Below are 12252 nucleotides of genomic sequence, written 5' to 3'. Positions count from 1 at the left end.
AAAATGTGCAGTCTGTGCAAAAAGTGTGTGTAATTCTCCCTCATGTTTTTCCTCAGTATTCTTTGAGTGATACATCCATATATTACTACAGCAATAATGCACTTCTCCACACATTACAGCAAATGGGAACCACAGTGGTCACGAGAATTATTATGAATTTTAAGCAAACATTTTAAATTAAAAAAAAAAAAAGAGGATAAAAACTTGCCACTGGTGTGGGAAAAGTGAGAATATTTTAGCATGAGCTCAGGTCCCTGATAACACTACAGGAAAGCCAGAAACAACTCTGTGTTTATTTAAAGCAGAATGACACAAGCTCTTATTAAGCTAGGGGCTTGCTAGCAGTGTAGAACATTTGGGGAATACATGAATTTATCTCAAAAAACACTTCTGTGATATCACTCCTGGTTTTTGATTTTGTTTCTTTGTGTCTTTAAAAATGTACATCTTTTCCTCCACTGTCACTTTGCAAGACGCTCCACGAAAATGCTGGAATACTGAATTTCTGTGGGCAGTTCAGCATAAGATTGTGAATACTCCTGGTGGATAAAGCAGATAAAGCTCTTTGCCAAGGGTTGTGGTGTGACTCATCCTCAGTGCCCCACACTGTGTTCTTGGCCCTCCAAACAGAACCCAGTTAAGGGAGAAAAATTTAAAAAGGAAGCCAGAAGTAAACCCCTCAGCAAAAGTATAATGAAAACACATTAAAAAAAAAAGAAAGAAAAAAAAGAGAAAAAAAACCCCACAACCCAACAATCAGCCCACAACTAAAAAACCAAACAAACCTTAAAACATGTCTAGCAGTAAAATTTGGAGCTAAACCAAAAGGCAGCATGTGAGACTGAAGTGAGAGCTCCAATGGAGCAAGTCCACCTTACTGTCCTTGGAATGGGAATCACACTGACCAACACCAAGGCCAGAAATTGACAAAGCTATGACCACCAGAGCAGGAGTGCTCACTGTGCAGCTTTCAGGCTGAGGAGGCAGAGAGGAAGAGGAGGAGGAGGAGGACAGAACTGGTGCCCAGCCTGTGCCTTATCATTTAAGGTAGTAAAAATATCCTTTCTGCACTTCATGCCAGATTTGGCACTGCTGAGAAACAGCAAAGCCAGCCCAAAAATAAAGTTTTTGAGTGAGTCTTCATTTCTGCCAGGCAGCCTTTCCCTACATCTTTGGGAAAGCAGCTCCCAGAGTCATGTGCTGTCCTGCACATCTGGACATCCTCTGCATCCTGGGCAAACCCTGCTCCAGCCAACTTGGCTGCTCCTGCACTGTGCTGCCTTTGACATCCATCTAACTGCACCAAGAGGATTAACAAAAGGCCACAGTCTGTCAGAATCAGTATTAGGGAAGCAGGAGTGGAAAAAATGCTGCAAGTTAGTCACCAGTGTGGCATGGTTCTGTGCTAAGAGCTGGGCTGCTGACTGTCTGAACATGCAGCATTGCCTGGAAGGGTGAAAAGCCTCACCTGGGAAATGTTCCTCATCCGTACTCTGCCCTTGGAGTTGGGAGCAAGTCACCAGGGTGTTGCCACCTCTGCCCCCAAGAGAAGGAGCAGCTGGAAGCTGCCCAGCACTGCTCATCCACCACCTGAGGCTCAGGACTGACACGTGGGACCTGCCTTGTCCCCATCAAAGATCCAGACTGTACTGCTTCTAAGGACAGCTCCTTAAGGAGGGTTAAACCCTCTTTAATCCAGGGGTTTCAGATTTTACAGAGTTGTTTGGCTGCTCACCTCACAAATTCTCTGGTGGTGTTTTGTGAAGGAAGCAGCTCTGGGGAAGGAGTGTGATCCCTCTCAAGTGACACTCAGGGCTCTGTGACCACACGTGGGTGTCCTGTCCTTTTCCTTCTTGCAGTCACATTTCAGATATTCCCAGACATTTAGAGACAAAATTAATTTTATTTAGAAGGGTTACCCTTGTCAAATTGGCCATGAGGGGAACAGCCATGGAGCTACCACCCTTCAAACCAATGCTTCCTCCACCTCCCATCACTGTTTCAAAACAGATCAGTCTTTGTTTCACTAAGAATAACCCAAGAAGGAGATTGCACTGCTCATTTGATCTGACTTTCACAACAGTAAAACCAGAGACAATTAGGTATTTTAAATGAAGGGTTCCTGGTTTGCTCTGTGTTTGGTTTCATGTGGGTTTGGGGTTTTTATAATTTGTCGGCTCCAGGAAGAGCAAAACTATTCATTTTGCCAAATGAACTCCCAAAAAAGAGTTTAGGTAGATTTGGCTCTGGCTCCCACTGGCTACTGGATAATAAAGACCTCTAGGCCTCTTGCCAAACCCCTGTCATGTAATTTTTAATCCTAAGTCCCTGCTGCCTTCCTGTTTTCTAACCCAAACTGTGCCTCATTCCCCTGCCTGACATCTGCTTTTCCTAGAAAGCCAGAGATCCTTCCTCCTTTCCCAGATCCAGGAGAATGCAGCAGCAGCAGCGTAATTTTCTGCCTCTTTGTCTTTCCAGTGAGAAGGGTGATTCATCCCATTTTCTGGGGGGGGGAAAAAAAAAAAAAATCTGTTTTTTACCAAACTTGGGGGTGCAGGCACATTTCAAGTGTCACATCTCCCTTGAAACCTCCAGAGGCTTAGGAGATATTCCAGGATGAGAAAGGTCTTTCCCAGGTTTCCATCCCCTCTTCTCTTTACAGCTGAGACTCAGGTGATGGCTGCTGCAGAGGGCCAGAGGAGGTAGAACATCCCCAAATTAGGATGCTGGAGTCTGAGGTGACAGTGCTCTGGGCAAACCTCCAGGCACTGCTGGCACAGGTGCAGTTGTTAGAAAGAGTGAGCATTAACAGCCTGAGTCACAGTCTCCCTCCTGCCCCACTCCTTTCTGCTAATATTTATTAAATTGACTATTTCACTATTAAAGACCCAGCATAGCTGAGCTCTGACTCAGATTTCCTGGTAATAACCACCCCAAAGCATAACATTTCTCCTCCCAAGGTGGACAGAGGACTGTGGGACTTCTTTGTCCCCAAAGGAAACAGGAAAATTTGTAGACAAGCTGTGCTGGCTGCCTTCACTTTCCTCCTCCTCCTCCTCCACCTCCTCCTCCTCCACCTCCTCCTCCTCCTCCTCCTGTGGAAACTGCTGCTAATGCTTTCCATGGTGCCTTGCCTCAGATCACCTCTCTCCTTGGATGCTCTCCTTGGAAAGGGGGAAGGTGGATTATTGGAGCATCATCCCTGGGCCTCTGGAAAGGAGGGCAGTGAAAAAGAACATCATCTAAAAGGGGTTGTAGGAGACCTGCTCTGCAGATTTGGTTTTCCACCAGGCAAGAGGGTCTCTCACCTTGGCAAAACACCTTGCAGCACTCAAATTTGCTCATTCTTGAAGAAGCTGGAGCCCTGACCTGTGCAGGGAGCAGCAATGCTCTGCACAGAGCACCTCCCAACAAAGAACCATACCTGTTTTCCTCAAGCAGATGCACATTTGCACTCAGCAAGCTTGTCTTTGCAATTGCCACCCTCAGATGTGTTTGCAGAAACACAAAATGCTGCATTCCCTGGGGTGCAGCTTGGTGCAGCAGTGGACAAAGAGGGAAATCCAGCTGAGGCTGCATTTTTGGCAGATATTTTTTTTAACCACAGACATGTCACCAGCACTCAGAAGCCTACGACTGTCTGGTGATGTTTATGACCCAAAAGGTCTTCCTGCACACCCCTCATGCTGTGGACACTCCACAGATTGCTGCAGTGCTGTGGACAGCTGGAGGGGTGGGACAAACACTCCACGGAGATCTCATCACCTAAACCCTGTCATCCCTCATCCATCCCAGTCCTTTCCTCCTTCATCTCACCCACATCTCCCTGCCTGATGACATTTTTCCACCAGAAACCAACCCAGATTCAGCTCCCAGCAGCAGAAAATTGCTGCTTGCTTTCACAGGGCCATCCTCTCAGCAGCCTCTATTTTTTGGGAGCTTATCCACAGCTTCTGCTGGATTTAGAGGAGAGTCAGACTGAGCCTCAGGGTGTGGAATCACATTTCTGGGCAGCCACAGCGACTTGCTGAGCATGCACAGGGGGCTGCAAGGTGTTTCTTCACAGCCTGTGAATGCAGAGTGAGGTTGGTGGTGCTTTCCCAGGGAGCTGGTGATTTTTTTGGGGGGTTTTTGTCACTGTGGTTCAGGACAGCAAACCCAACAGCAGCACTGAGCTTGCTCAATCAGTTTTGCAAACTTCGCATGAGGAGCGAGGCAAGAGGTTCTGAAAGGAGGGGATATTCTCACTCCTGGGTATGTCTGCTGTCTAGCACATAAAATCTGCATTTTCCAGGGTTTTCCCAAGGCAACACAGCCTGTAAAATCCCCAGAGACACAGGGCTGGAAGTGAGCATCTACCCCAGGTGGCTCTCCTAAACAAAATTATTTTACAGGATAACATCTGCTAGAGGGTAGGAAAGCAGGAAACCTGGGGTGAGGAGGAAAGGAGACAGACAGCTGCATGCAGGTTTGCACAAAAAGTGAGATCAAAATATAAAAGATAACATAGTGACAAGTTTTAAGGAGATCAGAAAAAAAAAGTGAGGAAAGACCACATTGGGATGATGAAGAGAGTGGGAAGCAGAGGATCAGATTGTACATTTGAAGATCAACTGGATTTCCTTACTCTGGTCGGAAGAGGAACTTATACTCAAAAGTTAGAATAAAATACAAATGCAAATGCCTAAAATGTCTGTTTTCAAATTTTGCTGACACTATCCCTGTCAGTATAAATAATGCTCTTTGATACATTAATGGTTTTTCTGCTTTGTGAGTAGGATCCTCTGCATCCCAGACTGTGAGGAGCTTTGTGTGCTGCTGCCCAAATAAGCCAAATCCCTCCAGAAAAATCAAATTATGAAAATAAAAAATATAAAGAATTGATAGACAACTCTTTAACAAGGAAAATACGGGATGTGTTTTGGAGCCTTTTTTGTGATGGCATTCATAAATCAGCATTACCACTCTGTAAATCTATTTACACGACTCCCTCTTAATGAATATAGGATGGGCTCTGCCTGTGTGAGGGGCACTGAGATGCTTTCAGCTGAGCACATAATTGTTTATAACTGGTTTATAAACCTTATTTCTGCGCGGGTCCAAAATGAGGGTGGTGACCACGTCCATTTTCTAAAATGTATTCACAAACATAAGAGGAATCAGCAAACAAATTCTTGTGGGGAGAGGAGGCTGTTGTTTTTTTTTGGGTTTTTTTTGGTTTTTTTTTTTTTACTTTTTTCTCCTTAAATCCCACAGAAAACGGGCCCCGTCTCCTCGTGGTAGCAGAGCAAGCCAAAATCTTCTCTCACCGCGGCGGCAACGTGACTCTGCCGTGCAAATTCTACCACGAGCACACGTCCACCGCCGGCTCAGGAACCCACAAAATCCGCGTCAAGTGGACCAAACTCACCTACGATTACCTCAAGGAAGTGGACGTGTTCGTGGCCATGGGGCACCACAGGAAGAGCTACGGGAGCTACCAGGGCAGGGTGAGCCTGCGGGAGAGCAGCGAGAACGACGCCTCGCTGGTCATCACCGACATCAAGCTGGAGGACTACGGCAGGTACAAGTGCGAAGTGATCGAGGGGCTGGAGGATGACACGGCAGTGGTGACTCTCAATCTGGAAGGTAGGTGACACCTGACCCACCCTTTGATGTGGTGTTAGGGAATTCCTGCTTTTTTTGTTGGTTTTTTTTTTATTTTTTTTTGTCCTCCTCCCAGTGTTGCGTTGTCAGGTGTTGCGTTACCGCTGGCGGTGTGTTGTCAGTGATGTTGGATTCTCAACGATTTTGTGCTATCAGTGATAACAGCAAGATGAGGAAGCAGAATTTGTTGTGCTCTGGGGAATCTTGGCCTGGCAGCCCACGACAACAATAAATTAAAAGAACATTAGGGCTGTAACTTATGCTAGCCCACGGCGCATCCAAATTCTAGCCAGACGTGGTGTGAGAGGAGCCAATAAAGGATGAGCCAACACAGTATCAAGAGTTCCAGATTTTTTTAATTTGTTCCTGTCATTTTGCAGAAGCCGCTGCATCTTTTCACCTAGGTGAAATTATATCAAATTCCCTCTCCCCAGTAGCAATTTTACAAAACTTTGGGATAATTTAGATTATCAGGCAAATGAAAATCTTCTTTTAAAGATGAAAAATGTTACAGTAGTTATCCAGAGACAGTGGGTTTGCATCTTTCCAGCCTTATAATTAGATAAACTAGTTCTTTATATTGCCTGCCAGGACAACTCCTACATGTAGTGCCTAGTCATTTTCTTCAGCATTATTCTTGGAAAGAGTAGAGTGAAAAAGTAATGAAACAGGTTTAAAGAGGAAAAAAATTCAGCTTTCCTCACTTCTTACTCAATTCAGATACATTTTATGAGTTTCAATGCATGTAAAAGAGTGTTTGCCCTTTCTTTCTTTCCCAAAGCACAGCAGTGAACACAGAGGTAAACTAAAAGTTCCATGAAGACATATTACATATTCTTACACTTAGCAGCAAGTGTATGCCTGAGGGATCATGAGAGAGGACAAGGAAAAAAAAGAAAAAAAAAGAAGAAGAAAAGGGGAAAAAGGTGGAGGAGAAGGGGAAGGCAAAGGGGAAAGGGGAAAAGGGAAAGGGAAAGGGAAAGGGAAAGGGAAAGGGAAAGGGAAAGGGAAAGGGAAAGGGAAAGGGAAAGGGAAAGGGAAAGGGAAAGGGAAAGGGAAAGGGAAAGGGAAAGGGAAAGGGAAAGGGAAATATACAGCTTCACTGCACAATAAGAATGTCTGAGTGGTTCTTGGAGCCAAATAGACATAATGGGCTTAGTTTACTTCTTTACATCCATTCTTCCATTCCTGGCTGGAGGGTACAGGAACTTCCCGTTTTGGATTGCAGAGAAACCCTGCCCAGTTTCCATGCCAGCAGGGCAGAGCTTTTAGGTTGTTCCACCCCACATAATTAATCTCTAACAAGAACGTACCCTGTTCTTTTCAAACTTATGAGATAAAGAAAACTGGACATCTACACGTTTAACTTAATTTCTCTAAAGCAGTTATGAGTAAAGACAGAAATGAGCTGGAGAAGAAAACTCTTTATTGTTCTCTTCTGTGCTCTTCCTCCCCTCTATGGGGCTGGGTCTGCAGGGGCTGCTCAGCCACCAAAAGGAGAAAAATTCCTCTTGGCAGGCTCAGCTTTACCTGAGTGAAACAAGGCTCTCCTCACCTGCTCAGGCTCTTGCTTCCTCTGCAATTCATTATTTTTCTGCAGTTAAAAGCAGAGGAATTGTGCTGTGAATTCTTCCTGCTGTGCCTGGGAAGGGGAGATGCTGATGGATGTGGAACCAGAGCAAGTTTGCCTGAAGCTTGGTACAAATGCTTGTGCACATGCAGAAATCCTTACCTGAAATTCATTATTGCATTAAAACTGCAGTGAGAAAGGAATGAGAAATCATTTCTTTACTGCATGCAATAACACAAGGGAGATTTGTTTTGAAAAAAAGGGAGATTTTCTACCTTTTTAACTATTACTGTTTTGTAATGTAAGCACCAGCCTTGAATACAAGGTCAGGGTACCTCCTCCAAAATAAGGAAATTCATAAGTAGAGGAGGAATCATATTTCTCCAGCCATCTGTCCCCAAAGGAAAGTTTATATATTTTAACCAGTGCCTGGCTAACATAAGGAACAATGTTTTTCCAGTGATTTTTGTCACACATGGGACAGGTGTGAGGCTGCTCATTTCTGACATTGTGGAGTGGTGTTTCTTAAACTGGCAAGAACATTTTCTTTGCAAAAACCTGATGGTAAAATGTAAACTTTCAAGTAAGATAAGAGTGGTGAGAGTGTAGGGCTCAGCCCTGCTTGTGTTGGCTAAATTCAGTAATTCTGGGTCTATGGTCCACTGAAGTTTCCTAATAAAAAGATAAATGTTAAAATACAGTAATATTGCAGTGGAGATATATAGCTGATGGAATAGATTTCCTCTGTTTGCATGGCCCTGTGCTTATATTTTCAACACCCTGCAGATTTATGTACTTCTGGCATTAATTGCCATTTCATCTATTTGAGCAAACCAGAGCAGATCAGGGGGGAAAACTACCCCACAATATTTGGACAGGAATTAAAGTATATCAGCCCACTCTAACATTCTACAGTGTGGTGCAAATAATCAGGTTAATCTCTCAGTGGGAATGATTTGCACCAGTAGCCTGATGTCCTGAGGTGGTGGCCTTAAGGATGTTAATTGGCAGCAGGACAAAACCATTTGCACCCAGGAATGCCCACGAGCAGTGCAAAGCAGCTGATCTGTGAGCTCCCTGTACAAAATCCATGGCCATGTATCAATATCAAAATTGTTGACCTCCACCTCAATGGACCTTTTTTTTATTTTCTCCCACTGTGATAGCATTTTATTCTTACTAGCCTTAAAGGCTTCCTGAGATTGTCTTTAAATAAACCATTCATGATAACTGGGCACTTCAAGCTTTGGAAAAAGCACTGAAGTTAGGTTCAATCTGAATTTGTTACATACCTTGCATTTTTGTGATGTGCTTTTCTTCATTTTATTCAGTTCAGAACCACAACATTTTTTTCCCTAGACCAGAGAGATTGTGCTGAGCATCATCTAAAGCTCAGACCTGGAACTTGCTGCAGTTTTCCACAACCACCATCTTTAGGATCTGCTCAGTCATGTCATGATTTTCATCCTGTTTGTAACCTGAAGTACCAGGACTGGTCTAAAGGCTGGTGAGAGTTGGTCTGGGCACAGCAGCTGCAAGAAGTGCCAAGTACTAAGGAAGCCAGGACGTTCTGTATGGAGAATCAACCTCATCACCAAAGCCATTTTCACTCTGAACTGGCCTAACTCTCCTCCTGCACATAAAATATGGATCATGAGATTTACACACTTTGTTCAGTGTCCTGAAAGTAAAAAACCTGACATATTAAAAGGTCTCTGACCGCAGGCAGATATTGTTGTCCCTGTCATAAGCAAAAAAATAATTCTCAGCTTACATTAAATTTTATTTACAGCAGCTTTTTATGGTCCTACACTAAATTTTCTTTATGTCTGTGCTTTACTACTTTATTTCCTCATGAATACCTGCAATGAATCACACTGCACCAGCCCTCAGGTGCTGCTCAGGCACAGGTTTTGTGTGCCCTTCCTTCAGGAGAACCAGGAGAGGGGTGACAGAGAAAGTGGGACAGTGCTAAACAGCCTAAGGCAGGTTTTTGCTCTGTTTGAATTATTTTTTAATAGTTTGTCTCTTCAAAGGGAGGTCAGAGTTGAACACAGTAAATTTGCAATACAGGTTATAAAATAAATACTTTTTACATCCAACACTACCGTGAATTTGAAACTTAATATCATTAAACCTTCTATAGAAAGGAGCTTCTAGATAGAAGCCAACTCTTTGTGTGGCTCCCCAAAAACCAGAAACCACCAGCATTCCTGTTCTTGCTTTGAGGTATGCTGGCCTTTAGGTCCAAAAACAAACAAAAAAAAGGAAACCCAAAAAACAATCATGCCTTTCAAAACCAGGCTCTTTAGTTCAAAATAGCTCAAACAGATCCATAAGCTTAATATAAACAAATTTTTCCAAATTGTCAAGAAAATAATTTTTTAATCTGTTCATTTGGTCTTCAGGTGGAAGTAAGCAATGGGGATGTCAGAGCTGAAACCAACAGGAAATCAACTCCATGCTCTCAAGTGCAGGAGAAATCAAATTTAGCCTAATAATGTCATATTTGTTTCCTCTGTGTGTTGCTTTTACATCCATACACACACCAAAAAATAAAAAATATTTTTAATGTCCTCTGTGTGATAATCTACTCTCTGATGAAATCCAGATTTTATAGGACACAGTTTTTGTGGGTCCCTAGAACAAGATCCAAAGTGGTTCTTTGAACAAGAGCCAAAATTGACTGAAACTGGCAATCCAAAAGGAAAATATCAACAAAATCAGGTGTAATTAAGCTAAAAAGAGCAGAGAAATGCAAATTTTTGATAAAGGTTATAGGAATACAAGGGAATAATCTGCCTTGGCCCAGATCAGTGTAGTTTGTACATTTTTGTTGGTTAGAAGTAAGCAACCCCACTGACAGTTAGGGGATGATGGAGGCACATTTTTCAAGGTTCAGTTTCATTTTTAGGGAGATTGATACGTGCTGACAGCCAGTGGCTGGATGATCAGATATCTGACAGTTCTGACAGGCAGGAAAATGGAGATGGAGACTCTGTGAGAACAACGGGGTCCCCAGTTTTTTATGGAATTTTAGGAATCCAGCATGGAAAATTTTGCCATCAAGTGTATGAGCCTGCCAGCATAAAACTGTACCCTACAGTACAGTAAATAGCAAACCTTACTCTTGCCCATGTTTATACTGGCTGCAAAAAAACTTACTTTTCAATTTTGGCTAAAACTCAAGAAAGCCTGTTTCTTTACTCTGGCTATTAAGAGACCTTCTCTCTCTCTTTTTTTTTTTTTTCTTTTTTTCCCCATACGGATCAACAGAAATTTCTGTTATTCTGTTTCCATGTGTCATTATTCTTGAATCTGATGACTGTGTGTGGTGCTGTCTTAATTAACACCCATAAATCATTACAGGAGTTGAGATTTTTGAGACTATTTCCCCACCTTGTTGTGATGGGTAAATGCAACAGCTCCTTGCACTGACAGCATGTGTGAAATGACTACTTGCACTGAATTTTAGGGGTTACCTACAAATAAGACTCTAAAATACAGATAAGACAAATAGATTCTCCCAAAAAAAAAACCACAGCAAGTGGAGAAGAGTTGTACATTTGCTCACTTGAGTGAGAAATCCATGGAAATAGTGGTGTCCCTGTGGAGAGGATAGATGATACATCCAGTTCTCATGTTCTGATTTGGTAGAAATCCCAATTTCCATTACAGGACTAATTTTCTGAACGGCAGTTGCCTGGTCACAGGTGCATACATCCCCTCATCTCTCACTAAGAGATCCATTCTCTGCTGAGCTGATATGTCTCAGGTTCTTCCTGTCTCTTTTTTGGAGGGTAAGGAGGTCCTTCCCTGGGGGCAGAACCTATTCCGGAGAAAACCGTGGGTTTGGGAGAGCAGCCACACCATGATTCCTTATAATGGAAATTAATATCTCCACACAGGGCTTCCTCAGGGTAGGGAATGGAATCACCAAGGTCAAGCTGAGGCAACCTCATCTCTGCCTTCCCACAAAGTAACAAGATTTTAACCTTCTGAGGCTGGAAGTTTTTTTTCTCCCTCCGTTTTTTAAGCTGAATTTGTTAACGTTTGGGATCGGGTGTTTTGTCTAGTGGCAGAGCACGGGGTTGGAGTCAGAAATTGAGGTTCAGCCTGTGCTTTGGGAACAGCAAGGAGCCTCAGGACAGCTTTTGTCCATCCAGGAACAGATGGGATGGATTATGCTTTGATGGGTTTGTAAGGTCCAGGACTGAGGAAGACGCCCTGAGATTAACTAAAGCTCAGCACTGCTAAAGTGTAAGAAAAAGGGGAGATGAATATCGAGCTCTCACTATGAATTTCAGCCAGGCTAGATAGGGAAATGAGGAAAAAAAATTATCAAAATTTCAAGGTGATGCAAAGCTGAACAAAGCACATAGCCAGTCCATTTTCCCCAGCAAAATCACCCCTGGCCACCCCCAGCTAGAGGGTGAAATTAAAGCTAATCAGTTGCAGGCTTGTACTGCAGATGAACTCCAACAAAAAATCGGCTTCTATGCAGTCTGCTCCAATGTAGCCCCAAGCTAATATTACAGTTTAGTACATATTTATGTTATAAAAACATTATGTCCCAAACTGTCAAACCCAGATTTGTAACACATTTACATACAAAGCTAGCTCCTTTTGAAAAGTGATTTTGGGAACCTTAAAGAATCAGATCTCTTTAAATAGTTATCAATTAGTTGTTGCTCGGTTTTTAGAACTATGTAAGTTTATGTCTTGATCTTTCCTAATTGTAGGGGTTTTTTTAATGTATATGCAAATTAAACACATGTAGTGGAAAAGGAGTCTGTTGTCTAGGGAAATGTACTTCTTAAAAAATAGTAAGTCTTAGATTTCAAATAAAGTAACCAGGCTTGGATTCCTATTACACTTGTTAGTCAAATTTAGTATTTTTATTATTAACCATTTTTATTTTAGTATTTTTATTATACAATGTGATATTTCTATCCATTAGCAATGATAAAGAATGCTTTTTTTTTTTTTAACAAAGATATGATGAAGGAAAAATGGAGATCCAGAAAAATAGGAAA

At 42.6% G+C, this 12252-nt stretch overlaps 1 protein-coding gene across 2 annotated transcripts in view; it reads left to right on the top strand.

Annotated features, from left to right (window-relative positions):
* HAPLN1 (hyaluronan and proteoglycan link protein 1) overlaps positions 1 to 12252 on the top strand; it is a 32166-nt gene that overhangs the window by 6059 nt on the left and 13855 nt on the right. The window contains exons 2-3 of one of the 2 annotated variants that reach the window (XM_062512935.1): positions 3297 to 3299; positions 5257 to 5628. In XM_062512935.1, coding sequence (XP_062368919.1) covers positions 3297 to 3299; positions 5257 to 5628 — 375 coding nt within the window. The remainder of the gene's footprint in view (positions 1 to 3296; positions 3300 to 5256; positions 5629 to 12252) is intronic. The other variant, XM_062512936.1, reaches the window with a different exon arrangement.

This window comes from Cinclus cinclus, chromosome Z (assembly GCF_963662255.1).
Source record: "Cinclus cinclus chromosome Z, bCinCin1.1, whole genome shotgun sequence".
NCBI lineage: Eukaryota > Metazoa > Chordata > Aves > Passeriformes > Cinclidae > Cinclus > Cinclus cinclus.
Note: the sequence above shows the minus strand (reverse complement) of the source record. Positions and strands in the feature narration are given on the sequence as shown.